Raw genomic sequence first — 26109 nt, forward strand, 5'->3', positions numbered from 1 at the left:
ATGCTAAAATGTGATTTAGTTTGTTTCCTTCATGAAATCGCTTGGAAAAATTTCACTCGGAAGCTTTATTGCACAGAAAACCTTTGGGGAAAAACAAAAAAAAAAAAGCAAAAAACAAATTAAACCCCCTCCCCACACCCTTCTCCCTGTGCAAATCATAAAAAAAAAAAAAAAAAAAAAAAACCCTCAGCAGGAGAAAGCGAAAAGGCCTCAAGAGGCCGCGGCGGGAAGTCTTTGGTACCAATCCGCCAATTCCACGGAAAATCCACGGAAAATCCACCAAGGGGCCCTGCTGGGATCAAGAACTGGATGCAGAAGGATGTTCAGAGTGTTTTAATAACAAAGCATTCCAAGGCAGGTTGAACACGGCTCACAACGAGGAAGGGAAGGGGGGGGTGAGTCGGCGGCCATGGCGCTCTCCCTCCCCTGCTCCGTGCGCACTCGTGGCAGTTCAAACAAAGCAAAAAAAAAAAAAAAACAAAAACAAAAAACCCCAGAAGTTATTCATAATAATATATATTTATATGTATATTTATATCTCCCCCTAGTCAAGGCATGTTGCAGAGAGTCCCCAAAAGTCCGTGCCGCCGACCATGCCTCTCTTTGTATTTTTTTTTTGGAGCACCAATCTCCCCCAAATCTCTTTTATTTTTTTGTGTGTGTGTAATGTCCTCAATAACTTAAGCCAAGAGTCAGCTGCTGCCAGGATATCACTGAAACTTAACCCCAAAAATACCCAAAAAACAACCAACAAAAAAAAAAAAAAAAACAAACTTTACAGGAAATCTGCACAAGAAACATTTATACTTGAAGCAACCAGCCATACACCAACATAACTTATAGATATTTATATAAAAAAACCCATTTGTGTCATCCAACTCACGTCTAGTAGAAAGATGGCTGCTCAGAGAAAAGGAAGCTGACTGGCATCCGATGGCTGAATTAATTAATCCACGGAATTAATTAAAGTGTCCCTTGCAACTGCCCTCACACAGTGACGGGACTCGAGATTTCTTTATTTTCTTTTTTTTTTCTTTAAACAAAATACATATGGCTGACGTAAAAATATCAGTTTCTGAGCTAAAGAAAACTAGATTTTTTTCTTTTTTTTTCTTTTTTTTTTCTTTTTGCATAATATTTATATACCATTATTTTCTCCCTCCCCCGACTCCTAAAATGGAAACTAGAACGACAAAAATAGAACAAACTAAAGGAACGACCAGACCCTTGTGGCAAACCCTGCCAGTCACAGATTTTCTGGGAGTGACTTTGAGAGTCTCCAAAGTTGGCTTGAAGTTGGTGGTGGTTTGAGTCTTTCTTTTTTTTTTTTTTTTTTATTTTTTCAACAGGTCTGAGGTATTAAAAAAATATCAAAAGAAAAAAAAATGGTGCACCCCCCAAAAAAAGTATTTAATAAATATTTATGTAAGCTTTTAAGAACACCATATCCTTTTTTTTTTTGTTTTTTTTGCAAGTATTTAAAATAGAAAAAGTGATTTTTTTTTGTTTGTTTTTTAAGCAACGTCACCTTTAGCACAGAACCAAAACCCCACAGCCACCCCTTGTTTGGGTTTTTTTGTTTGTTTGTTTGTTTTTCGTGGTGTTTAACCTAAGATCCCTTCACTCCCCTGGGTTATTTTTTTGGGGATGGAAGGAAGGAGGAGCCAGGCATGGGGTGGACACTGAATTTGCACTGGGGACGGGCAGTGGTGGCAATTTCTTCTTGCTGTTGGCAGTGAACAAAGCCCAGCTCGCCAGCACCAGGATGGGACACTCAGGATATTTGGGATATTTGGGATTTTTGGGATTAGGACCTTTCCTCAGCAGGAACAAGCTGGTCCTTTCCTCCTCCTCCTCCTCCCAGCCACGGGAAGGACGAGGCGGTGCCGGGGGCGAAGCGAAGACACTTGGTTTGTGTTGTGGTTTAAGGAACACTTAAATCTTGGCAAAGATCTGGGCCCTGGCGTGGCAGGAGGTGCTGCAGGCAGTGCTCGGACAAGGCACGGGAGATTCCACTGTGCGTTCCTGATGGGAAAGGGGAGGAGAACCCAGCCAGAGCCAGCCTTTCCCCCCCAAAAAAAAAAAAACCCAAACAAATCACCTTTGTGCTGCTAGGGATGGGAATGAGCTCGGCCAGGCGCTCCCAGCACATTCCCTATGCTCCCAAAGCTACCAGAGGGGATGGAGGAGAGCAGGGAGGTGGCAGAGCTTCCCCCAGGCTCTCTCAAGCAGCAGGGGAAGGAAGGAGGGAAGGGAGGAAGGAGGGAAGGAAGGAAGGAAGGAAGGAAGGAAGGAAGGAAGGAAGGAAGGAAGGAAGGAAGGAAGGAAGGAAGGAAGGAAGGAAGGAAGGAAGGAAGGAAGGAAGGAAGGAAGGAAGGAAGGAGGGAAGGAGGGAAGGAAGGAAGGAAGGAAGGAAGGAAGGAAGGAAGGAAGGAAGGAAGGAAGGAAGGAAGGAAGGAATGAGAAGCTCATGCCCTGCCTCCTGCTCCAGAGGGACAATCCAGAGCCAACTCCAAGGAAAGGCATTCTCACTGGATTATTCTGAGGGGTGGGAGGTTGAGGCAGGGCTCGAGGGGAAGAGATGACCTCCAAAAAAAAAAAGCCAGTTCTGGTTGTGAGGCCAAGCCTCCAGCAGCACCCCCTCTGGAAGACCTGCAGCCACCCAAGCCAAACCTCCAGGAAAATTAGGGATCATCCATGGGGCTCCCTGCCTTGTGCTGGATCATGAGAGAGCTGGACTGATCCCTCCCAGGATTCAGGACCTGCTGTGCCCTCAGTGTTCTCCACTCAGCCTCCCATGGCTTTTGGGCACACCTGGAGCCTCCTCCCAGATCCCTCAGCACTTCCTTGGAGCCAGCACTGCGGGGCTGAGGGGTGCTGGACCCCAAGAGCACAGAAAAAGGGCAAAAATCCCTCTGCTGTGGAGGGCAGGAGCTGGGAGAGCTGCAAAAATCCTCCCACCAAGAGTTTCCCCCTGACCAAGAGCAGCAGAGAGGCCTCTCCTAAAATTCCTGGGGAAGAAGCTGCATCCCTCACAACCCGGGGGGCTCTCCCCACCTTTTTCCTGGTGGTTTCACCTCCACCTTTGCAGGAAAATCAGAATCTCTCCCCTCCTGCAAAGTTAGAGCCAAGCCACCTTCATTTCTCATCTCCCAGTCTGGAAACAGAGAGAGAAAAACGTTTGGGCACACACAGAGGGGGCGCTGGAAAAAGCCCAGGTACCATTTTTCAAAGGTGGAAGACTGAATGGTGAGCATCTCTGGATCTCTCAACCTTGGAGTAAACACCTTCCCCTGGCTGGGAATTTTTTAGTTTATTCCTTAATTTTCACACTGGAGCGGTGACTGACCCTCCCCACTTCCCAGTGGGTAGGGGGGTAAATCCCACAAGCAAAGAGTAAACCCCAACATTAGAAGAAAAAAACTCCTAAAAACCACGAGTGGAAAAAAAAAAAAAAAACCACCAAAAAAAACCAAAAGTAACATCAAGTCACAAGTGCATCCCCGGCCTTCAGGCCGAGGGTGTGTAAGACTACAACAATTTGAATTTCCTTGGAACATGCATTTTTCCAAAGTGAAAGCCCCTTGGCTCCAGGTGCCTGGAGCCCAACTCTTGGAGAAGAAAGAACCTGGCAGCTTCCCCTGGGTGAGTACCACAAAAATTCAGGGATGGAGATGCACAACTGGTTTTTTTGGGGGGTTTTTTTTTGGCTTAGTCTTTCTCCCAACACCCAGCGTGGTGGTACTCTGGTTCCCACTGCTAAACAATGGTAAAAAAAAAGAACAAAACGAAATGAAACAAAAATAAAAAAAAAAAACAAAAACAGATTAAACCCTCCCCTCCCAAAAAAACCCCAAAAAACCAGAAACCAACCCAGATGATGATACAGGCATGAGCAGTTTGACACGGAGTGACCACAGTGTGGGACCAGTTCCTGGTGCTGGGATCACACAGGGCCGAGGTGGACGAGGATGAGGAGGAGGAGGGGAAATTCCAAGTTCTAAGGTCAAACTGATGTCTCCAGGCTGTGGAAGGGGCTCCCAGGCTCTGGAAAGCTGAACTCGCTCTCCACGGCGTTGTTGTTTCTGTTCAGGGCCGTGGACCCTGCCAGGTTGCCCCCACCTCGTTTTTGGAGTCCGTCAGGCTCGGGCTCGTCTTCGGTGCCGTCAAGGAATGGTGTCCGAGGCTCGTCTTCCTCCAGGATGAACTCTGGGTGAGTCATGAAGTTATGGATGGAGCTTCTGGATTCTGGTTTCTCGAGGCCTTCGTACAGGGAGCTACGGAACGCATTCACCACTTTGATCTGGGCGGCGTGGCGAGCGGGGGGAGAAAAAAAACAGGGGTCAGTCAGGCTGCCAGAGGGCAGAGCTCGAGGGAGAAAGTGAAATTAAATGATGAAAGACAACCATCGAACAAAAAAATAAAAATAAAATAACAGCACGACCACAGCAACAAAATCACCACTGAACAGACAGCTCGGTCAAAAATGAGACATCTACGGTGAACTGGGGTCAGTCAGGCACTACGGGGTGGTGGGAACCCACCAGCTACAGGACGACCTCAGAAGCTGCAAGAAAAGACACAGGACGACTCAAAACCACCAGCCCAACATCACCACTCTGGATGGACGGAAGCCAAAATGTGTTAATTAGTCGTTTGTTAAATTTGTGTGTGTGTGTGCGCGTGCGTGCGCACACGGGTGGACGGACACGAGGACAGCGAGGTGGGGGAACTACGGCTCCAAAAAGAGGTGGGTTAGGCAAACAGCAGGGACAAACTCTACCGTGGGAGCCGTGGGTGGGCTTGGGCAGGGTCCTTCCTACACCTCCGGAAAGGAATGGAGCTTCCCAAAGGTGTCTCCATGTTTTTTGGAGCCCTTGGGAAGCAGGAGATCCAGGTGAGGATCCAGGTGTGCATGGGGTTCCCCACACTGCTGGAACTCTGGATCCTTCCCTGCACCTGCAGGAGACCCAGTGCTTTCCAAAGGCAGTTCCACTGGCCGGGAAAAATGGGAATTTGATGGAGCTGGGAACCAATTCAGAATCTGCTGGATGTTCTAAAGGAATTCCAGCCACACACACAATCCTGGGAAAGTCCTGGGGCAGCTCCAGCAAAATCCAGGCTCAAGCAGGAGATCCAGAGCCTGGTTTGGAGCAGCAGGGAACAGCTCTGCCACCTCCTGCACTGGGAGGGAGAGCTCTGGGAACACACCTGGATGGTGGCTGGCAGTGGATTCCCTGCTCCCCCCGGATCCTCTGGAATTCCAGCCCCAAACCCTTCCAGCTCACAGATTTTGGATCAGGTGGGTGACAAGTGTCATATGCCAGCTCTGCCAGGGTTTTAGGGAAGCAACAGAAGCCTCAGCTCTGTGGAACAGAGCTCATGTGGCACCAGGAGATCTCCTCTCCCACAGAATCACCTCCAGATCCCTGGAGATTTGTCCAGAACTCCTGGAAGCAGCAGGGAAGGCTCCCTGGAGCAGTTTTAGTCGTAGTGCTCAGTCTCCTACCCCACAGAAGGAGCTTTGCTGCACCTCAGCTGCCTCCACCTGCTCCCCACCTCTGAGGAACATCCCCTGCCTGCTCCTGTGGTGTCCCCGTGGCTGAAACTGTGGCACAAAAGGGAGGAGATCCACAGATCCCACAAAAGGGGCAGGGGAGCAGCATCCTTGTGGGAATCCTCCCAGCTGAGGGAGTGGAGAGAGCTGGATCCAGAAATCCCCTTGGTGGTGAGGGCAGTGAGGAGCTGGGGGTGTGCTGGGGGAGCAGAGACCTCACCCCAAATCCTGGTGATACGGGCTGGCCTAAACTGTCCCTTCATTTAAATTGTCCTTTTATTTAAACTGTCCTTGGTGTGGCACTCCTCCAGGTGGGAATTCACCCCCCAGCACAGCCAAAAAACTTCCTGAGGATCTCTGATCCCACAAAACCAGAGCAGGGAATTCCTTCCTTGTGCCTGGAACCCTGGAAGTTCTCCCTGCTCCCTCTCACCAGGGATGCCCTTCCAAGTTTGTTTTGCACCTGGCTCAGGATCAGGAGGAATTTCCTGGCACAGGCTCAGCTCATGCCAGCTGGAAGCAGCCCCAGGAACACCTGCACAGGGAGCAGGGCACACACCTGAGCTGGAGCACATCGAGGGGATGAGCCTGGACTGGGTATCCCCAGTGCTGGAGCACCACTGACCTGGAAAAATGGGAATTTGAGGGAGCTGGGAACCAATTCAGAGCTGGATTTGTGCACTGATAACCCTGGATAAATTCAGGTGAATGCAAAGGACAAGGGACACCACCGAGGCCACCTCGGACTGATGATCTGTCACATCAGCAATGACTTGAGAACAGCAAATCCTGACCCCTAAAACACCAAGAGAATCAAGGATAATAAATCCAACCAAGCCAAGGAGAGCCCAGGGACTGCCAGAACCATGAGGTGGTGGCCAAGGAGAGCCCAGGGAATGCCAGAACCATGAGGTGGTGGCCAAGGAGAGCCCAGGGAATGCCAGAACCATGAGGTGGTGGCCAAGGAGAGCCCAGGGAATGCCAGAACCATGAGGTGGTGGCCAAGGAGAGCCCAGGGACTGCCAGAACCATGAGGTGGTGGCATCTACAAGCTCAGATTTAGGAGCAGCTCCACAGAAGCCTCAGCTCCGTGGAGCAGAGCTCATGTGGGACCAGGAGATCTCCTCCCAAGGAATCACCTCCAGACCCCTGGAGATTTGGGAGCAGCAGGGAAGGCTCCCTGGAGCAATTCCAGGGAATTTGTGCTCAGTCTCCCGCTCAGCTCCCCTCAAGGAGCTCCTGCTGCAGCTTCCCTCAGATTTTCCTCCTTCCTCCATCACCTGCTGCGAGATGAATTCAGCTGTTCCCTCTTCAAAGGAAGGGAACAGAGAGGAAATGTGTTCTGAATGAGCCAGGCAGTGCCAGCAAAGCTGAATTCCAGGCTGGAGCTGCCCCTCCCTCCCACCCACGGCCCAGCTCCCGCCTCCTCTCCACCTGGAACCTTCAAATGCAACATCCAGGCTTGGAACTCATTCCCCTGAAACGTGAAACCTCCATGTGCTGTGGGAATGACATCCCCTGCCCCTGGATCTGCCCAGCTCCCTCAATCCAGGGCAGAATTCCCAGCGGGAGCTGCAAAACCTGAACATCATTCCTGAGACCTCTCCAGCAGTTCCAGGAGGGACACAGCAAGTCCAGGCCTGGAAAAACTCATCCACGGGAGAGGGACACCACAGATCTGCGTGGAGGGAAGAGGAGCTTTGGGAGAGAGGGAAGCAGCAGAGGGAAATGAGAGAATTCCAGGCAAGAAAACAGCGGGAAGATTTGGAGACCTGCGTTAGCTCCTGGTGAAGTTTTCTATTCCCTCGCTGCAAAATGCAGAAAACATGGATCCACAGACTGCAAAAAAAGCTGCATTTTGGTCTCATCCCACCCCCCCCTCCAAACCCCTCTGCTCTGAGCCCCTCTAAGCAGATTTGATTCCATTAGAAAATCCTGGAGGTTTTCCCAGATGCAGGAGGGAGCAGGAGCAGCAGCTGTGCTGCTCCAGAATCGCTGGGGTTAAACTCAATCAGCTGCCAGCCTCAGAGTCAGCTAAACAGAGAGAAAACAAAATTATCCCAAATTCTCTCTCCTCCCCCACAGTGCATAAACAGCGGAGCCTGAAAGCTCTCCAGAAAGCCACTGAGGGTATTTCTCTAATCAGAGGAGAACGGGATAAGTGACTGTGCAATAAAAAAGCCAATTATCCAGCAAAGACACATTCCCTGCTCCCAGCCTGCAGACAGAATGCACGGCCACGTGCTCACCAGCCCCAACAACCAACACACAGAGGGGTTTTACACCAGACAGGGCCTTTTTTGGGGGGAATCTGCAAACCCAGGACCCAGCATTCCCATTGATATCCAGCAGGAATGTGGTTTCCGTGCCCATTTCCATGCACAGCTGTGTGTCTGCACACCCTGGGATCCAGCATGTGCAGAGCAGCCCACAAACACAGAAAGGGCTTTTTTTAGGGTCTGAAAACCCAGTGCCAGATCCAGGACCCAGCATTCCCCCTGGGACCCAGCAGGAATTGTTTTCCATGCAGAGCAGTGCCTGCACACCCCGAGATCCAGAGTGTGCAGAGCAAGGTGGGTACTGAGGATCCTCTGGCTGTCCTGGGCACCAGCAGAGCCCCGGGGATGTCCCCACGGAGCTCCAGGGATGTCCCCAGGCCAGCACAGGGATGGTTCAGCTCTGTCCCCAGGCCATGCAAGTCCCCAGGTGGGGACAGAGAAGGGGGGACAGCAGCCCCGAGGTGTCACCAGCTGAGCCATGGGCAGGGCTGTCCACAGGCAGCACTCATGGCAGGAGTAAATCCTGCCTGTCCCTCCAGCCCGTGGCTCAGCCAGCCCTGGGGACAGTCCCTGCAGCCACTCTGCCTCCAAAAGAGATTTCAAGCAACACCTCTGCCCTTCCCTGGGGTGTCCCAGGGCTGAGCAGTGGGAATCCAGAAGGATTTGGGCTCAGCCTTGCCTTTCTCCCAGCAATGCTCGTGAACGCTGAGGTTTTTTGAGCAAGAACTGCCAATTTTTGCCCCCCCTCCTCGTGAGGGTGGACTCAAACACCAGCCCTGCAAAGGAGGAGAAGAGGTAAAACTGGAAGAAGCAACAAGGAACGGGGAGGGGAAAAGGACCAGAAAGGTTCATAACTTTGTTAAACAGCATAAAAAACTGGGGTTTTGAATGGATTCCCACCCCATCCTTGAGGTTTGGGACTGAGTGTGCGAGTCAAGGCTGAGAGGGAGAGAGAACAGGCAGGGTTAGGTGGGTGCAGGTGCTCTCTGTGGTTATTAGAAGTCATGCATTGTAATAGACCATCACTCACTGCCCGCAGGAGGAGATGCAGCAGCAGCAGCAACAGCAGAAGTGGTGGGAGTGGAATTGACGGAGGAAAGAGCTACATGGGTTGGGCTAGAAACATTTTTTACATCGTGGTGCTGGCTCACGATGGAAGGCTGTCTCCTGAGGGCTCCCTGCAAAGAGGAGGCGCCGGTCTGGAATGTGTAAACTACGTCCATCTGCAAAGAACCAGAGAGTGAGATAGCGACACCCGGCCAGGGACAGGGAGAAAGGGAGAAAGGGAGAAAGGGAGAAAGGGAGAAAGGGAGAAAGGGAGAAAGGGAGAAAGGGAGAAAGGGACAGGGACGGGCGGGAGCAGGGAGGCCGGGCAGACAAACGGACAGCAAGGAAAGAGGAGGATGGAGAGGCGAGGAAGAGGAGGAGGAAGGAAGAGAGAGCCCATTCCCCCCACCCCACGCTCCCCCAAACCCACGTGGGGTTTTGCTGGTGGAGCACAGAGAGCTCCAGTCCGGCTCTGCCCTTCCTAGAGCAGCAGGGCTGATCCCCTCCCACACCAGGAAAAAGCTGTGGTGGGAGGCAGTGGCAGAGGAAACACCCGGGGTTATCCTGAAAATCTGCAGGAGGAGCAGAGAGAGACAGAGAGGCTGGGCAGAGGTGTGAGTGGGCAGCTGCTGGGAAAGGGTTCCTGGTGCCTCAGCACTTTGGGGACAACTCCATGGGCTCCCCACAGCTCCAGGAGATGTTCCAGCCCCTCTGCCAGGCCTCAGGGCTGCTGGGGATGCAGAACCCTGGTGCTGGGGCCATGGCTGTCCTGTGGATGTGTCCCAAGGTTTGAAGAACTGAGCAGCATCCGGGGGCCACCGTGGCTTCCTGGGCACTTTGTGGCTGGGTCATGCCAGTCCTGTGGCACTTTTTGGACACCTCCTCCAGCCCCAGCTCTGGCTGTGGAGGTGTTTCACACACGGCTTCACTCCTGCCCCGCTCTGATATCCCTCTTTTCCCCCTGGTCTGGGGGGAGGACCCTGTGCCCTTCTCAGACACCCTGAGTGGGGACAGGAGGCCCCCCAGATGCTCAGATTGGACCCTCAAGAGGCTCCGGGACGTGCCAGCACCCAGGAGCATTTCTCATGTGGCAAGAGCTCGTCTGAGCTCCACCACATGGAAACACCTGGGAAGCTCCAGGCTCGGCCCCAGGGCCACCTCTGGCACTGCAGCACCTCAGAGCTCCCAGATTTCCAGCACATCTGGACCACTTCCAGATGGAAGCTGGATGGATCCTGGAAGCTCCCAGCATGTTTTTCATGTGAGTGAAGCACTGGTTACCCCCACAAAAAGCCTGGCTGCCCCTTGGTGCTCACAACCAGTTGGGGATCGAGGCTGAGCTTCACCTTGAGGCCATCGAGGTGATGTCACCGTGGAGGTGACAGCTGACAGAGGAGAAGGAAAGTTAACCCTGCCTCAGCCCCTGTGCCTGGGCCAGGTGTTTGTCACAGGGACAGAAAGGAGGAGGAACAAAGGTGACCCAGCAGCTCTGTGCACCTGGGGACAGCAGAAGTTCCCTCCATGGCACAGCTCTGCCCTCCAGGGAAAGTGAGGGGCATGGAGCTCTCCCTGTTCAGTGGGAGCAAAAAAATCACCTTTTTGGGGTGGTGAAAAAGGAAGACATCAGGGGAAAAAAGCTCAGGGAAAACCAGCTGATGTAAAAAGAAGATGGGAGGTTTTCCTCCCCTTGCGTGCTGTGGGTGTGGAGCTGGCACAGAGGGGTGGCACAAGGAGAGGGATCAGTGAGGTCCCGTGCTGGCAGATCCCTGCTGGGCACATTCCCACTGGGAACAGCATCCAGCAGCCACCAAAGCACGGTAGAGCCTTGGGGGGCTCTGTGGACACCTCACAGCCTCCTGTGCTGCAGAGGTGACCACCAGCAGCACATCCATCCTCCTGCTGACCAGCAGGACAGTGACCAGCAGAACAGCCTCCCCAAGCTATCCCCAAATCCAGGTTATCCCAGTTCCCTGGAAAAGCCCGGGTGGTGGAAGCCCGGCCCGGGAGGTGATGGCATCCTCTGAGCAGCAGCCATCACCTCTCTGCAGACAGAGCCCCTGGACAGGGAGAGATGGGAGGAGACAGCGAAGGCAGAGCCCCCCGAGCCCCACTGCCCCCCCAGTACCTGGGTTTGGATCCTGTTGAGCCCCCGGAACCAGAGGATCTGCCCCCGCCTCAGCTCCATCTCCGCGTGGTCGATCTCGTCCACGTCCTCGGGCAGCTCCTCCTCAGGGATCTCCTCCTTGGTGATGCCGTGCCCTGCTTCCTTCAGGAACTTCAGGTGGCTCGTTGGGACGGTGCAGATCAGCTGGGGACATTCAGGGACACGGCAGCGACTTAGCCTGAGGTCCTGGCAGTGCCACCAGCCTGGGGCAGCTGCCAGGACCCAGTGGGATACAGCAGGAATGTCACTGTCACTGCTGCGTGTGTCCCTCTGCAGCAGGGTGGGAGTGAGGAGGGGATGAGTGACCCTTTTTCCTTTCCTTTCCTTTCCTTTCCTTTCCTTTCCTTTCCTTTCCTTTCCTTTCCTTTCCTTTCCTTTCCTTTCCTTTCCTTTCCTTTCCTTTCCTTTCCTTTCCTTTCCTTTCCTTTCCTTTCCTTTCCTTTCCTTTCCTTTCCTTTCCTTTCCTTTCCTTTCCTTTCCTTTCCTTTCCTTTCCTTTCCTTTCCTTTCCTTTCCTTTCCTTTCCTTTCCCTTCCCTTCCCTTTCCTTCCCTTTCCTTCCCTTTCCCTTCCCTTTCCCTTCCCCCTTGGGTAGGACATCAGCCCTTTTCTGAACACCTTCCTAAAGAGCTGCCCAGGAGGAAAACCAGGGAGAACACACGGGGCAGGACTTTGGGATTGGTCCTTACCTGGCCCCACAGGAGCTCTCCCACTCCGATGAAAATGCACCAGAACCACTGGCTCAGGGTGAGCCCAGAGCAGCTGAAGGGCTTCCCACCAAACTCCACGATGATGATCTGCAGCACAGGAGATAAGAGTCACACCCTGGCCAGCTGAGAGGGCATGGAAAGCTATTCCATCTTTCCTGGGATTACAGGAGGAGCAAGGACCTCACACCCACGCTGGGAATTTTGTGGAACACCAGAAAAGAGCAGGGACCTCACATCCAGGCTGGGAATTTTGTGGAACACCAGAAAAGAGCAGGGACCTCACATCCAGACTGGGAATTTTGTGGAACACCAGAAAAGAGCAGGAACCTCACATCCATACTGGGAGTTTTGTGGAACACCAGAAAAGAGCAGGGACCTCACATCCAGACTGGGAATTTTGTGGAACACCAGAAAAGAGCAGGGACCTCACATCCAGGCTGGGAATTTTGTGGAACACCAGAAAAGAGCAGGGACCTCACATCCAGACTGGGAATTTTAGGAGCAAGGACCTCACATCCAGACTGGGAATTTTGTGGAACACCAGAAAAGAGCAGGGACCTCACATCCAGGCTGGGAATTTTGTGGAACACCAGAAAAGAGCAGGGACCTCACATCCAGACTGGGAATTTTAGGAGCAAGGACCTCACATCCAGGCTGGGAATTTTGTGGAACACCAGAAAAGAGCAGGAACCTCACATCCATACTGGGAGTTTTGTGGAACACCAGAAAAGAGCAGGGACCTCACATCCAGACTGGGAATTTTAGGAGCAAGGACCTCACATCCAGGCTGGGAATTTTGTGGAACACCAGAAAAGAGCAGGGACCTCACATCCAGACTGGGAATTTTGTGGAACACCAGAGAGGTGCAAAGACCTCACATCCAGACTATAAAATTTATGGGACACCAGAGAGGAGCAGGGACCTCACGCCCAGACTGGGAACTCTACGAAACACCAGATTCACCTCCCAACCCCAAAATCACAAAACCCCATGAAGTTTAGAGCTGGAAGGGATTTAAACCCAACCCAGATCCACACACAGCGACACCTTTTCCACCAGCTCAGGTCGCTCTGAGCTCCACCCAAGCCCGCCTTGAACACTTCCAGGGTGGCTCCTGTGAAAAGAGGCCAAGGGGACAGAACCCAGCCTGGCCTCGGCGCGGCACAGCCCCTGCCATCCCCGTGGTGTCACCTGGGCGGCGAAGGTGCCCAGCACCACGGTGCAGAAGATGGGGTTGCGGTAGATGGCCTCGAAGACGTTCCTCTCGCCGTGGATCTTGCGCGCGTTGATCTCGTTGAAGAGCTGCATCATCACGAAGGTGTTGAAGACGATGGTGTAGTGCTCCGTGGGGGGAGAGTGCAGGGGGGCGTTCCGGCCGCTGTCGATGTCGAAAAACTTCTCCCCTGAGCAGGAAAAAAGGGGATTTTAGGAAGGGAAGAGAGCAGAGGGGTGAGATGCTGCTCCTTCCTTCAGTTTAGGAAGGATGTTGAGACACTTGGATGCATCCAGAGGAGGCAACGAGGCCGGTGATGGGTTTGGAACGCACACCCTGTGAGGAATGACTGAGGGAGCTGGGGTCGTTTATCCTGGAGAAAAGGAGATTTAAGGGTGACCTTGTCACTCTGTGCAGCTCCCTGACAGGTGCTGTGCTCAGGTGGGGTTGGTCTCCTTCTCCAGGCAGCACTGACAGAACCAGAGGACACAGTTCTAATCTGTACCAAGGCGAATTTAGGTTGGATGTTAGGGAAAAGTTTTTCATGGAAAGAAGGATAAAATACTGGAATTGTCTGCTCAGGGATGTGGTGGAGTCACATCCCTGGGTGTGTTAAAAACAGACTGGATGTGGCACTGGGTGTTGAGGTGTTGGGCCGTGGGTTGGACTGGATGATCTTGAAGGTCTCTTCCAACCCAGTGATTCTGTGAATTCCTTCTGCTCCACACTGCAGGGAGTGGGACTGGGACACCTTGACCCTGTGCCAGCCCCACTGAACCTAAATATCATATATATAAAAACCTTGAGGAGCTCCAACTGTGCATCCAGGAACAGAATTCCCTCTCTGGGTCACCCCTTTGCTCCCCACCCATCCCTCACAAAGCTCTGTCCTGCAGGAGGGCACCGTGACAGTGACAACAAGGGTGCCCCGGGTGGGTTGTGGGCAGGGAGGGGACTCTGCCCTTTCCCCTTTCTTTTCCCCTTTCTTTTCCTTTTCTCCCTTTCCCTTTTCTTTTCCTTTTCTCCTTTTCCCTTTTTTTCCCCCTTTCTTTTCCTCTTCCCTTTCTTTCCTCCTTTCTTTTCCTTTTCTCCCTTTCCCCTTTCTTTTCCTTTTCTCCCTTTCCCTTTTCTTTTCCTTTTCTCCTTTTCCCTTTTTTTCCCCCTTTCTTTTCCTCTTCCCTTTCTTTCCTCCTTTCTTTTCCTTTTCTCCCTTTCCCTTTTCTTTTCCTTTTCTCCCTTTCCCTTTTCTTTTCCTTTTCTCCCTTTCCCTTTTCTTTTCCTTTTCTCCTTTTCCCTCTCCTCTCCTCTCCTCTCCTCTCCTCTCCTCTCCTCTCCTCTCCTCTCCTCTCCTCTCCTCTCCTCTCCTCTCCTCTCCTCTCCTCTCCTCTCCTCTCCTCTCCTCTCCTCTCCTCTCCTCTCCTCTCCTCTCCTCTCCTCTCCTCTCCTCTCCTCTTTTCCCTTATCTTTCCCCTTTCCCTTTCCCCTTTCCCTTTGCTCCTTTTCCTTCTTTCCCCTTTTCTCCTTTTCCCCTTCTGCCCCAGAGGCTCTGTGCCCCCTGCTCACCGGCGAAGAGCAGTGTGAAGATGATGGTGAGCTGGTAGACAGCGTGGCCCAGGATGTTTTTCATCATGGTGCGGGAGATGAGCGGTTTGTTGCGGCCGTAGGGTTTGCGCAGCAGCAGCGACTCCGACGGCGGCTCCGTGGCCAGCGCCAGCGAGGCGAACGTGTCCATGATCAGGTTCACCCAGAGCATCTGCACGGCCTTCAGGGGAGAGTCCTGCAAAAAAAAAAAAAATAAAAAATAAATCCACCTTTGGTCACTCTTTGTTCTGCTCTCTTCTCGAAGAGAACTCCAGAATTGATCAGGGGGTATTTAACACCTTCCTAAAAAACTCCTCAAAGATTTCCCCTTTGCTCCAATTCCCCTGCGTGGCCTTCAGGGGAGAGTCCTGCAAAAAAAAATCTACCTTTGGTCACTCTTTGTTCTGCTCTTTTCTCGAACTCCAGAATTGCTCAGGAGTATTTAACACCTTCCTAAAAAACTCCTCAAAGATTTCCCCTTTGCTCCAAGTCCCCTGCATGGCCTTTAGAGGAGAGTCCTGCAAAAAAAAATCTACCTTTGGTCACTCTTTGTTCTGCTCTCTTCTCAAAGAGAACTCCAGAATTGATCAGGGGGTATTTAACACCTTCCTAAAAAACTCCTCAAAGATTTCCCCTTTGCTCCAAGTTCCTTGCATGGCCTTTAGAGGAGAGTCCTACAAAAAAATCCACCTTTACTCACTCTTTTGTTTCGCTCTCCTCCTGAAGAGAACTCCAGAATTGCTCGGGGGTATTTAACACCTTCCTAAAAAACTCCTCAAAGATTTCTACAAGCTCCCTGCACAGCCTTCAGGGGGCAGGGAAAGAGTGGGAGAATGTCACACCACCAAAACCAACCTATTTTCCCTCTTTGTTTCACTCTCCTCCTGAAAACCTCTCCAGAATTATTCTTGGGTATTTAACACTTTCCTAAAACATTCCCAAATATTTATTCCTTTTCTCCAAGCTCCGTGCACAGCCTCACAAGGCACCTCCCAGCCCCTGTCTCTTGGTCACACCCCTGAACTTCAACAATCCATAGGAAATTTAAATCCAAAGCCTTCACATTTTTTTTCCTGCTCCACTGAAAAACAACCCACAGGAAACCTGGGAAATCCAACAGGTTCCTTTTATTCCCCTGCTCTCTACCTGGGTGACTCAGGTACCGATGAAGGCCACGATGACACCTCCCCCGTGTCCCACACATCCGGGTGAGACCCTCCTCATGTCCCACCTGCCCAGGTGAGACCCTCCCTATGTCCCACCTGTACAGGTGAGACCTCCCCCTATGTCCCACCTGCCCAGGTGAGACCCTCCCTATGTCCCACCTGTACAGGTGAGACCTCCCCCTATGTCCCACCTGCCCAGGTGAGACCCTCCCTATGTCCCACCTGTACAGGTGAGACCTCCCCCTATGTCCCACCTGCCCAGGTGAGACCCTCCCTATGTCCCACCTGCCCAGGTGAGCTCACCTGGGTGATGCAGACACCACTGAAAGCCACAATGACACCTCCCCCATGTCCTACACACCCAGGTGAGACCTCCCCCAATGTCCCACCTGTCCAGGTGAGACCCCCCCCACAACATCCCACCTGCCCAGGTGAGCTCACCTGGGTGACTCAGGTACCGATGAAGGCCACGATGACACCTCCCCCATGTCCCACACACACAGGTGAGACCCTCCCCATGTCCCACCTGTCCAGGTGAGACCTCCCTATGTCCCACCTGCCCAGGTGAGACCCTCCCCATGTCCCACCTGTACAGGTGAGCTCACCTGGGTGACTCAGGCACCACTGAAGGCCACGATGACACCTCCCCCATGTCCCACACACACAGGTGAGACCCTCCCCATGTCCCACCTGTCCAGGTGAGACCCCCCCCCCACAACATCCCACCTGCCCAGGTGAGCTCACCTGGGTAATGCAGGCCCCGGTGAAGGCCACGATGACGGCCACCACGTTGACGGTGAGCTGGAACTGCAGGAACTTGGAGATGCTGTCGTAGACGTTGCGGCCCCACATGACGGCCTTGACGATGCTGGTGAAGTTGTCATCTGTCAGGATGATGTCCGAGGCTTCCTTGGCCACGTCCGTGCCAGCGATGCCCTTGGGGACAAAGCCAGGCTCGAGTCACGGTTCCCACCCGGCTCTGCTGCTTCCCAGAACTGTTCCCAGCAGGAAAAGCCACGGAGCTGGTGACAATCCGTGCTCGGCAGCGGCAGCAGAGCTGCAGAGCCTTCGAGGACAGGCTCTGAGACAGCCCAGATTTCCCAGAGAGAGACATGGGGCAGGAAAGCTGGGAAATGGCTGGGAAACAGTCAGGAAAAAAAGACAGGGAACGGCCAGGAAAAAAAAGACAGGGAACGGCCAGGAAAAAAAAAGACAGGAAACGGCCAGGAAAAAAAAGACAGGGAACGGCCAGGAAAAAAAAGACAGGAAACAGCCAGGAAAAAAAGACAGGGAACAGCCAGGAAAAAAAGACAGGAAACGGCCAGGAAAAAAAAGACAGGGAACAGCCAGGAAGAAAAAACAGGGAACAGCCAGGAAATGGCTGGGAAACGGCCAGAAAAAAAAGACAGGAAATGGCTGGGAAACAGCCAGGAAAAAAAGACAGGAAACAGCCAGGAAAAAAAAGACAGGGAACAGCCAGGAAGAAAAAACAGGGAACAGCCAGGAAATGGCTGGGAAATGGCCAGAAAAAAAAGACAGGAAACAGCCAGGAAAAAAAAAAGACAGGGAACAGCCAGGAAAAAAAAGACAGGGAACAGCCAGGAAAAAAAGACAGGAAACAGCCAGGAAGAAAAAACAGGGAACAGCAGGAAATGGCTGGGAAATGGCCAGAAAAAAAGACAGGAAACAGCCAGGAAAAAAAAGACAAGAAACAGCCAGAAAAAAAAGACAGGAAACAGCCAGAAAAAAAGAGAGGAAAGAGCTGGAAAATGGCTGGAAAACAGCTGGGAAATGGTGAGAAAACAGCCAGGAAAAAGCTGGGAAATGGCTGGGAAGCACACAGGAAACAGCCAGAAAACAGCTGGGACACAGCTGGAGAAAAAAGTGGGAAAACAGCTGGAAAAAAAAAACTGGAAAATGGCCAGAAAACAGCTGGAAAACAGCTGGAAAACAGCTCCCTCCTCATGGCAGGGAATGGCTCCATCCCGGGCTGGACATCTCCGCTGGTGGCCCAAAGGAGGGAGAACCGAGCCCAGAGGTTTCTGCCCTGCCCCGGGGCTGGGAGCGGCCCCGCAACTTCCCAAAAATGCCCAGCTCTGCATTTCCCACAGCCGGCACAGCGAGGCGCTCGCCCCGCAGGAATTCCACGTGGGAATTCCACGCCGGAATTCCAAGCCGAGCCCAAAGCCGGCCCATTCCCATTCTCCTTCGTTTTCCCGGATCCCACCCCAAATAGGAAATCCCTGCCCCTGCAGGGATTGGGGTTTAGGGGAACCTTCCCCTGCTCATCCTAAAGGTCCTGGAATTGCGTTTGGGTGTTCAACACGTTCCTAAAGACGCTTCCCAAAAATCTCCCGTTTGCTCAAAATTCCCTGTGCAGCTTCCTCCCCACCCAGCTCCTGCTCACGTCCCTAAAATTAATCCACAGGGAACCTGTTAAAAACAACAGGTTTACTTCCCTTCTCCTTTCAGACAGGATAAAAAAGCATCAAACCAGAGTTTTCCACCACGAATAAATTCCCAAAGCCCGATCCAGCACAGTGCCTGGGATTGGGGTGAAGAGCTGCAGGGAAAACCAAATTATGGGGCTCCCATGGCTCTCCTGGATCCAGGAAAGACACCAGAACAGGGCAGGTCCCTGCTCTGGGATCTCCAAGGAATTCCCAAGCCCTTGCTCACAATCCTATGCAGCTCAGACTCAGATCAAACATCCTAAAGAAAATTCCCTTTTTGGGTTTTTAGGCCATCCCATAGATTTGGAAAAGTTCCCATGGCGTGGAAACAATTCCAGTGGAAGCACCCAAAAAAACACTTGGCACATTCCTGGCACCCCACGTACAAAAATGGGGGCATTCCTCTCTCCACAGCCACTTCCAGCTTTCCCAAACCAATCCAAAAAAAAAAAAAAAAAAACCCCACTCGGCATATTCCTGGCACCCCATCTACAGAAAGGTCACCCCCCCCCCCCTTCCACAGCACCCTCCAGATTTCCGAAATTCACCCCAAAAAAAAAACCCACTCAGCACTTTCCTGGCACCCCATCTCCAAGAGCGGCGCATTCCCTTTTCCACCACCCCTTCCAACCTTCCCAAAACCACCCAAAAAAAAACTCAGCACAACCCAGTGACCCCATGGAGCAAAGGAAAACTCCAAAGCTGGCCCTACCATGGCAAACCCAACATCTGCTTTCTTCAGGGCTGGGCCATCGTTGGTCCCGTCCCCTGTCACAGCCACCACCTGCCTCTGGTCACCCACGGTGCTGTCGATGATTCCTGCCACGGAAACGAGAAATTCAACAAAAATTCAAAAAGGGAAAAAAAAAAAATAAAAAAAAAAAGGAAAGGGGAAAAGCTCCCAGTGGGGATTAGGCTGGAAAAGCAGCAGGGATGAGCCCTCGGGAGGGGCAGTGCCCACCTTTCACCAGGGTGTGCTTGTCTGTGGGTGAGGATCGTGCCAGCACCCGCAGCTTGGGCCAGATCTTGTCCAGCTGCTCCTGTTCCACCTGCAGGACCAGGAACAAGGGATGTGAATTCCTCCCAGGAATCTTCTGTCCCACCAGAGAGCAAATCTCAACCAGGGCAGGACAGCGGCTTCACCCCAAGCACTGCTGAGCATCCCAGCAGCTTCCTTGTGCTGGGAAAAGGGGAAAACCCAGCAGGATTTGGGAAAATCAGCAGGATTTTGGGAAACCCAGCAGGATCCAGAAAACTCAGCAGGATTTGGGAAAATCAGCAGGATTTGGGAAACCCAGCAGAATTTGCAAAACCCAGCAGGATTTGGGAAACACAGCAGGATTTGGAAAACCCATCAGAATTCTGAAAACCCATCGGGATTTGGGCCATCCATTGGGATCTGGGAAACCCATCGGGATCTGGGACACCCAATTGGGATTTAGGACACCCCTCAGGATTTGGGACCCCATCGGGATTTGGGACACCATTGGGATTCGGGACCTCATTGGGATTCGGGACCCCATTGGGATTTGGGACCCCATCGGGATTTGGGACACCAATCACGATTTGGGACACCAATCAGGATTCGGGACCCCACTGGGATTCAGGACCCCATCGGGATTCGGGACCCCATCGGGATTTGGGACCCCATCGGGATTTGGGACACCATTGGGATTTGGGACACCAATCACGATTTGGGACACCAATCAGGATTCGGGACCCCATCGGGATTCGGGACCCCATTGGGATTCAGGACCCCATCGGGATTTGGGACCCCATTGGGATTCGGTACCCCATCGGGATTTGGGACCCCATTGGGATTCGGGACCCCATCGGGATTTGGGACACCAATCAGGATTTGGGACACCCATCGGGATTTGGGATGCCCATCGGGATTTGGGACCCCATTGGGATTTGGTGTTTTTGCTGCTGCAGACGCCTCCCCGCCCCGTGCAGGTGCAGGTGCAGGTGCAGGTGCAGGTCTGTCCCACCTCTCCCTTCTCGTTGCGGATGAGCCGGTTGAATTCCTTCCCCTCCAGGCACAGGAAATCCTCCCCGGGCAGCAGGATGCCACACTTGGTGGCGATGGCACGGGCAGTGTTGATGTTGTCCCCTGTCACCATGCGGACGGTGATGCCCGCGCGCTGGCACTTCAGGATGGCGTCAGGCACCTGGGGAGAGGGATGGGTGGGGTTTGGCACTGGGAATTCCGGGAATGAGGCAGCTCCTCGTCCCTAAAAGGATCTGGAAAAGGCTCTGGAGGGGTGAGGGAGCTGCATCTGCCAGCCCAAGGGGAAGGGACCTCGATGCCACCTCGCTGGGTGCCAAGGCATGGCCAGGCCACCCATAAAAAGCAGGGATTTCCTCCTCTCCCACCCCTCTAATGGGTTTATCCATGAGGGAGCACTAGGGGAAGAGAGGATGTTTGAGTGAGGAATGAGCAAATCAAATCAGGAGCCTCCAGAGCCGCTGCAGTCGGGGATCCATAATGCAATTCCCAGATTGCCAGATCCCAGAACATCTCATCAGGGACCAGCAGAGCAGGGGGGGAGCTCCAAACTGTAATCCAGAGGCAGGAACAGAGGGAATTATTGCATTAGCCCAACAGAGCTCAGAGGGAAAAACCAGCTCCGGGAGCTCAGGGATTCCTCCTGGCTGTTTCCATCCACCTTTGGCGCAGCCTGGAGCAGCACAGACCCCAAAGATTGAGAATTTTGGGTGGCAACACGCTGCCATGGCGTCATTTAGTCAAAAAAATTGGGAAGAAACGCACACAGCAGGGAGCTGGGGGCACATCAGGGATGGGCACAGAGGAGCTGCTGAATTCCTAAGGGGATCATGGGGCTGAGCAGCAGGAAAAGGGTCGGGAACAGCAGGAAAAGGGTCGGGAACAGCACAGGACGGGGGGACAGGTGGGATTTGGTACCTCAGGCCGCACGGGATCCTCGATCCCCACCACAGCAATGCAGGTCAGGTCTGACAGGATCTCGTTCTCGCTGTCCCAGTCGGGCTCTGCATCCGCAGGGAAATCCCGGAATGCCAGGCAGATGGTCCTGAGCCCGTGGCAGGCCATGGGCTCGATCACCTTCTTCACCATCTCGTCCCTGTCCTTCACCTTGAACACCCGTGGCTCGCCGTTCTTGTCCAGGATCTTGGTGCACCTGAGGTGGGACGGGGAGGTGAGGCAGTGGCACATTCCTGGCATCCCATCCACAAAAAGGGACCGTTCCCTTTCTCACAGCCCCTTCCAGATTTTCCCAAATGCACCCAAAAAAACCACTCAGCACAATCCCATAACCCCATCCACAAAAATGGGGTCATTCCCCTCCCACAACTCCCTCCAACCTTCCCAAATGCAGCCAAAGACACTCAGCACATTCCTGGCACCCTCTCCCCAAGAAGGGGCACATTCCCCTTCCACAGCTCCTTCCAGCTTTCCCAAAACCACCCCAAAACCACTCAGCACATTCCTGTAACCCCATCCTCAAAAAGGGGGCCATTCCCCTCCCACAACTTCCTCCAACTTTCCCAAACCCACCCAAAAACCACTCGGCACTTTTTTGACACCCCATCCACAAAAGGGACCCACCACCCTTCCACAGCTCCTTCCAGCTTTCCCAAAACCACCCAAAAAACCCACACATCACATTCCTGGTGCTCCATCCACAAAAGGGACCCTTCCAACAGCCCCCTCCAGCTTTCCCAAAACCACCCCAAAACCACTCAGCACATTCCTGTAACCCCATCCTCAAAAAGGGGGCCATTCCCTTTATACAACACCCCTGAACCACCCCAAAACCACTCAGCACATTCCTGACACCCCATCCACAAAAGGGACCCTTCCAACAACCCCCTCCAGCTTTCCCAAAACCACCCCAAAACCCCACACATCACATTCCTGACACCCCATCCACAAAAGGGACCCTTCCAACAACCCCCTCCAGCTTTCCCAAAACCACCCCAAAACCCCACACATCACATTCCTGACACCCCATCCACAAAAGGGACCCTTCCAACAACCCCCTCCAGCTTTCCCAAAACCACCCCAAAACCCCACACATCACATTCCTGACACCCCATCCACAAAAGGGACCCTTCCAACAACCCCCTCCACCTTTCCCAAAACCACCCCAAAACCCCACTCAACACATTCCTGACACCCCATCCACAAAAGGGACCCTTCCAACAACCCCCTCCACCTTTCCCAAAACCACCCCACACCACATTCCTGACACACCACCTGCACATCCCCTCTCCTTTTCCATCTCCTCCAAATCCCCCCCTAAAACCCCACGGGGCACCTCCCACGCCCCACCCGTGCCCCGTGGGGCAGGCAGAGCCCGAGGCAGGGGCAGGGCAGAGGGATTTACTTGCGCAGGATGATCTCGGAGGCGCCCTTGCTGTACATGCGGAATCCGCCGCCGCTCCTGAGCACGGTGCTCATGGATTTGCGCACGGAGTTGAAGGTGTACACCTTGTAGAGCTTCTCCTCGGGCACCTCGTTGCGCACGGCCTGGTAGTCCTGCTTCAGGTCCAGCACGAAGCCCAGCAGGGCACACTCGGTCTTGTTGCCCACCTGCCTGGGCAGACCCCCTTCCTTCTCCGGTGGCTGCGGAAAGGATGGGGAAAGATGGGCTGAAAGTGGGGAAAGATGGGCTGAGAGTGGGGAAAGATGGGCTGAAAATGGGGAAAGATGGGCTGAAAGTGGGGAAAGATGGGCTGAAAGTGGGGAAAGATGGGCTGAGAGTGGGGAAAGATGGGCTGAAAGTGGGGAAAGATGGGCTGAAAGTGGGGAAAGATGGGCTGAAAGTGGGGAAAGATGGGCTGAAAATGGGGAAAGATGGGCTGAAAGTGGGGAAAGCCGGGCTGAAAGTGGGGAAAGCCGGGCTGAAAGTGGGGAAAGATGGGCTGAGAGTGGGGAAAGATGGGCTGAAAATGGGGAAAGATGGGCTGAAAATGGGGAAAGATGGGCTGAAAGTGGGGAAAGCCGGGCTGAAAGTGGGGAAAGCCGGGCTGAAAGTGGGGAAAGCCGGGCTGAAAGTGGGGAAAGATGGGCTGAAAGTGGGGAAAGATGGGCTGAAAATGGGGAAAGATGGGCGGAAAATGGGGAAAGATGGGCTGAAAGTGGGGAAAGATGGGCTGAGAGTGGGGAAAGCCAGGCTAAAAGTGGGAAAAGCCGGGCTGGAAGTGGGAAAAGCTGTACTAAAAGAGAGAAAATCCATGCTAAAAGTGGGAAAATCCATGCTAAAAGTGGGAAAATCCATGCTAGAAGTGGGAAAATCCATGCTAGAAGTGGGAAAAGCCAGGCTAAAATAGGGAAAAGCTGGGCTAAAAGCAGAAAAAGCTGTGCCAAAGCCATGGCAAAAGCATGAAAAAAAGCCATGGTAAAAGCAGGAAAAGCCATGCTAAATCCATGCCAAAACCACAAAAATCCATGCCAAAACCAGGAAATACTGTGTCAAAAACAGTAAAAGCTGTGCCAAATCCATGCCAAAAGCAGGAAAAGCCGTGCCAAAGCCATGCCAAAAGCACGAAAAGCCGTGCCAAAAGCAGGAAAAGCCGTGCCAAAGCCATGCCAAAAGCAGGAAAAGCCGTGCCAAAAGCAGGAAAAGCCATGCCAAAAGCAGGAAAAGCCGTGCCAAAAGCAGGAAAAGCCGTGCCAAAAGCAGGAAAAGCCGTGCCAAAGCCGTGCCAAAAGCAGGAAAAGCCGTGCCAAAGCCGAGCCAACCCCCAGCAGGATGGACAGGGCCCCCCCGGCGCCGCCGCTCACCAGGATTTTGGAGGTGTAGGCGGAGTTGATGGCCACGCCGTGGACGATGAGGTCGAGCACTTTGGGCAGGATGGCCTCGGGGTCGGGGATCTGGCGGTAGTGGGTGTCCCCCACGAAGGCCTGCACCACGGTCATGCGGTTCATGGTCAGCGTGCCCGTCTTGTCCGAGCAGATGGCCGTGGCGTTGCCCATGGTCTCGCAGGCGTCCAGGTGCCTCACCAGGTTGTTGTCCTTCATCATTTTCTGCAACCGCCCGGCAGGTCAGGCCCGGGAGGTCGGATTTACATCCTCGCCCCCGTTCCCGCTGCGCCTCACCTTGACAGAGTAGGCCAGAGAGATGGTGACGGCCAGCGGGAGCCCCTCGGGCACGGCCACCACCAGCACGGTGACGCCGATGATGAAGAACTTGACGAAGTACTGGATGTAGATTGGGGTGCACTCGGCCAGCCAGGGCCGCTTCTGCACCCCGAAGGTGTCGATGACGAAGTAGAGCACCAAGATGATGACGGTGATGGCCGACATGATCAGCCCTGGGGATGAGGATGAGGTGAGGGGACAGAGGGGACAGGGATAGGATGAGGTGAGGGGACACAGGGGACAGGAGCAGGACAAGGTGAGGGGACACAAGGGACAGGACGAGGTGAGGGGACACAGGGGACAGGGATAGGATGAGGTGAGGGGACACAGGGGACAGGGATAGGACAAGGTGTGATGGCCGACATGATCAGCCCTGGGGATGAGGATGAGGTGAGGGGACACAGGGGACAGGGATAGGACGAGGTGAGGGGACATAGGGGACAGGGACAGGACAAGGTGAGGGGACACAAGGGACAGGACGAGGTGAGGGGACACAGGGATAGGACGAGGTGAGGGGACACAGGGGACAGGGATAGGACGAGGTGAGGGGACACAGGGGACAGGAGCAGGACAAGGTGAGGGGACACAAGGGACAGGGACAGGACGAGGTGAGGGGACACAAGGGACAGGGTCAGCCATTCCCACCAGCTCAGGGGACACAGGGGACAGGCACAGCCCTACCCCAGCAGCTCTGGGGTCACTGTCACTGTCACTGTCACTCACCTGCCTTCCCAATCTGCACCGCCAGGCGCGTGAGCTTCCCCTGCAGCACCGACTTCTCCTTCTTGGGCACTTTCACCTTCTTCTTCTCCTTCTCCTCGTTTTCCACCCCCTCCTGGCTCTTCAGGGGCTGGATCTCTAAGGCCACACCATCCTGAGTTTTAGCTACAGCCCGGGGGAGTAAAAGAAGACACCAGGTGTGAATAGGAGAGAGACCCAGAGCAGCCTGGAGGACACCACTGAGGAGGATGGCGGTGGCAGAGAGAGCGAGAGAGAAATCCCAGGACAAGAGCCACTCCCGAGCACACACGGGTCCGAGCACATGGAAGTTCCGTGTCCCAGGGCCCTGCCACCTCTCTCCAGGCTGTTTTTCTGTCATCTACCCTCTGCCCATGGATAAGGGATCCTCAGAGGTGACTCGGTCACACCTCTGCAAGAAATCCTCTAGGCCAGATTTTGGGGTCTCTTCAGTCTCTAAGCGTGCAGCGGACTGGGAGCGCTTTGGGATGAGCCCAGAGATGCTCCAGTGCCCCCAGTCCCTCGAGGAGTGTCCCCACTTTCCCCCTGGTGCCACCTGTGCAGTGCCCTGTGGGCAGCCCAGGAGGAACCTCCCGCCAGGGAAGCGACTGAGGGGGTGAGATGGAGGGGAGGGTTAGAAACTGGGATGGAGACTGAAGAGCAGGGAGTCAGGAATCCTCAAATCCCAGCCTGGAACCATCCACCACCACGCCTTTGGAACCCAAGACAGCTTCCTGCTCCTAAAACTGGGCTAATCCAGCTGCAAGGCTGCCCTGGGTAAACCCAAGCCTGGAAGTTTTGGAGAGGGATGGGAACCCCCACCAAGAGGCTCCTCCTCAGGAGGAGCTGGAGGAGCAGCAGAGGCCCCAGGGCCACCCCTGTCCCCTCCTGGGCTGCTGGCAGCTCCACAGAGGAACCTCCACGGTGACAACGGACCCGACACGGACACAACAAAGCACCCGGACACATCTGACGGCAAGGAGGGCAACTCAAACTGCTGAGAGGAGAGAGAAAGAGAGAGAGAGAGGAAGAGAGAGAGGTGGAGAGAGAGGTGCAGAAATGGGGCTTCCTCCACA

At 53.7% G+C, this 26109-nt stretch overlaps 1 protein-coding gene across 16 annotated transcripts in view; it reads right to left on the reverse strand.

Moving 5' to 3' along the window:
• Positions 1-318: 318 nt before the first annotated feature.
• ATP2B4 (ATPase plasma membrane Ca2+ transporting 4) overlaps positions 319-26109 on the reverse strand; it is a 35627-nt gene continuing 9836 nt past the window's right edge. For 9 of the 16 annotated variants that reach the window (XM_062509725.1, XM_062509720.1, XM_062509726.1 and 6 more), the window contains 14 exons: positions 25019-25180; positions 24254-24468; positions 23939-24181; positions 22539-22777; positions 21095-21329; positions 20160-20339; positions 19130-19217; positions 18881-18987; positions 16460-16651; positions 14532-14745; positions 12947-13158; positions 11735-11842; positions 11009-11191; positions 319-4303 (listed from right to left, as the gene is read on the reverse strand). In XM_062509725.1, coding sequence (XP_062365709.1) covers positions 4007-4303; positions 11009-11191; positions 11735-11842; positions 12947-13158; positions 14532-14745; positions 16460-16651; positions 18881-18987; positions 19130-19217; positions 20160-20339; positions 21095-21329; positions 22539-22777; positions 23939-24181; positions 24254-24468; positions 25019-25180 — 2675 coding nt within the window. In that variant the 3' untranslated portion in view covers positions 319-4006. Of the gene's footprint in view, positions 4304-8942; positions 9060-11008; positions 11192-11734; positions 11843-12946; positions 13159-14531; positions 14746-16459; positions 16652-18880; positions 18988-19129; positions 19218-20159; positions 20340-21094; positions 21330-22538; positions 22778-23938; positions 24182-24253; positions 24469-25018; positions 25181-26109 lie in introns of all 16 variants that reach the window. The other 7 variants (XM_062509711.1, XM_062509712.1, XM_062509709.1 and 4 more) reach the window with 4 other exon arrangements.

The sequence above is a fragment of the Cinclus cinclus genome, chromosome 27, assembly GCF_963662255.1.
Source record: "Cinclus cinclus chromosome 27, bCinCin1.1, whole genome shotgun sequence".
NCBI lineage: Eukaryota > Metazoa > Chordata > Aves > Passeriformes > Cinclidae > Cinclus > Cinclus cinclus.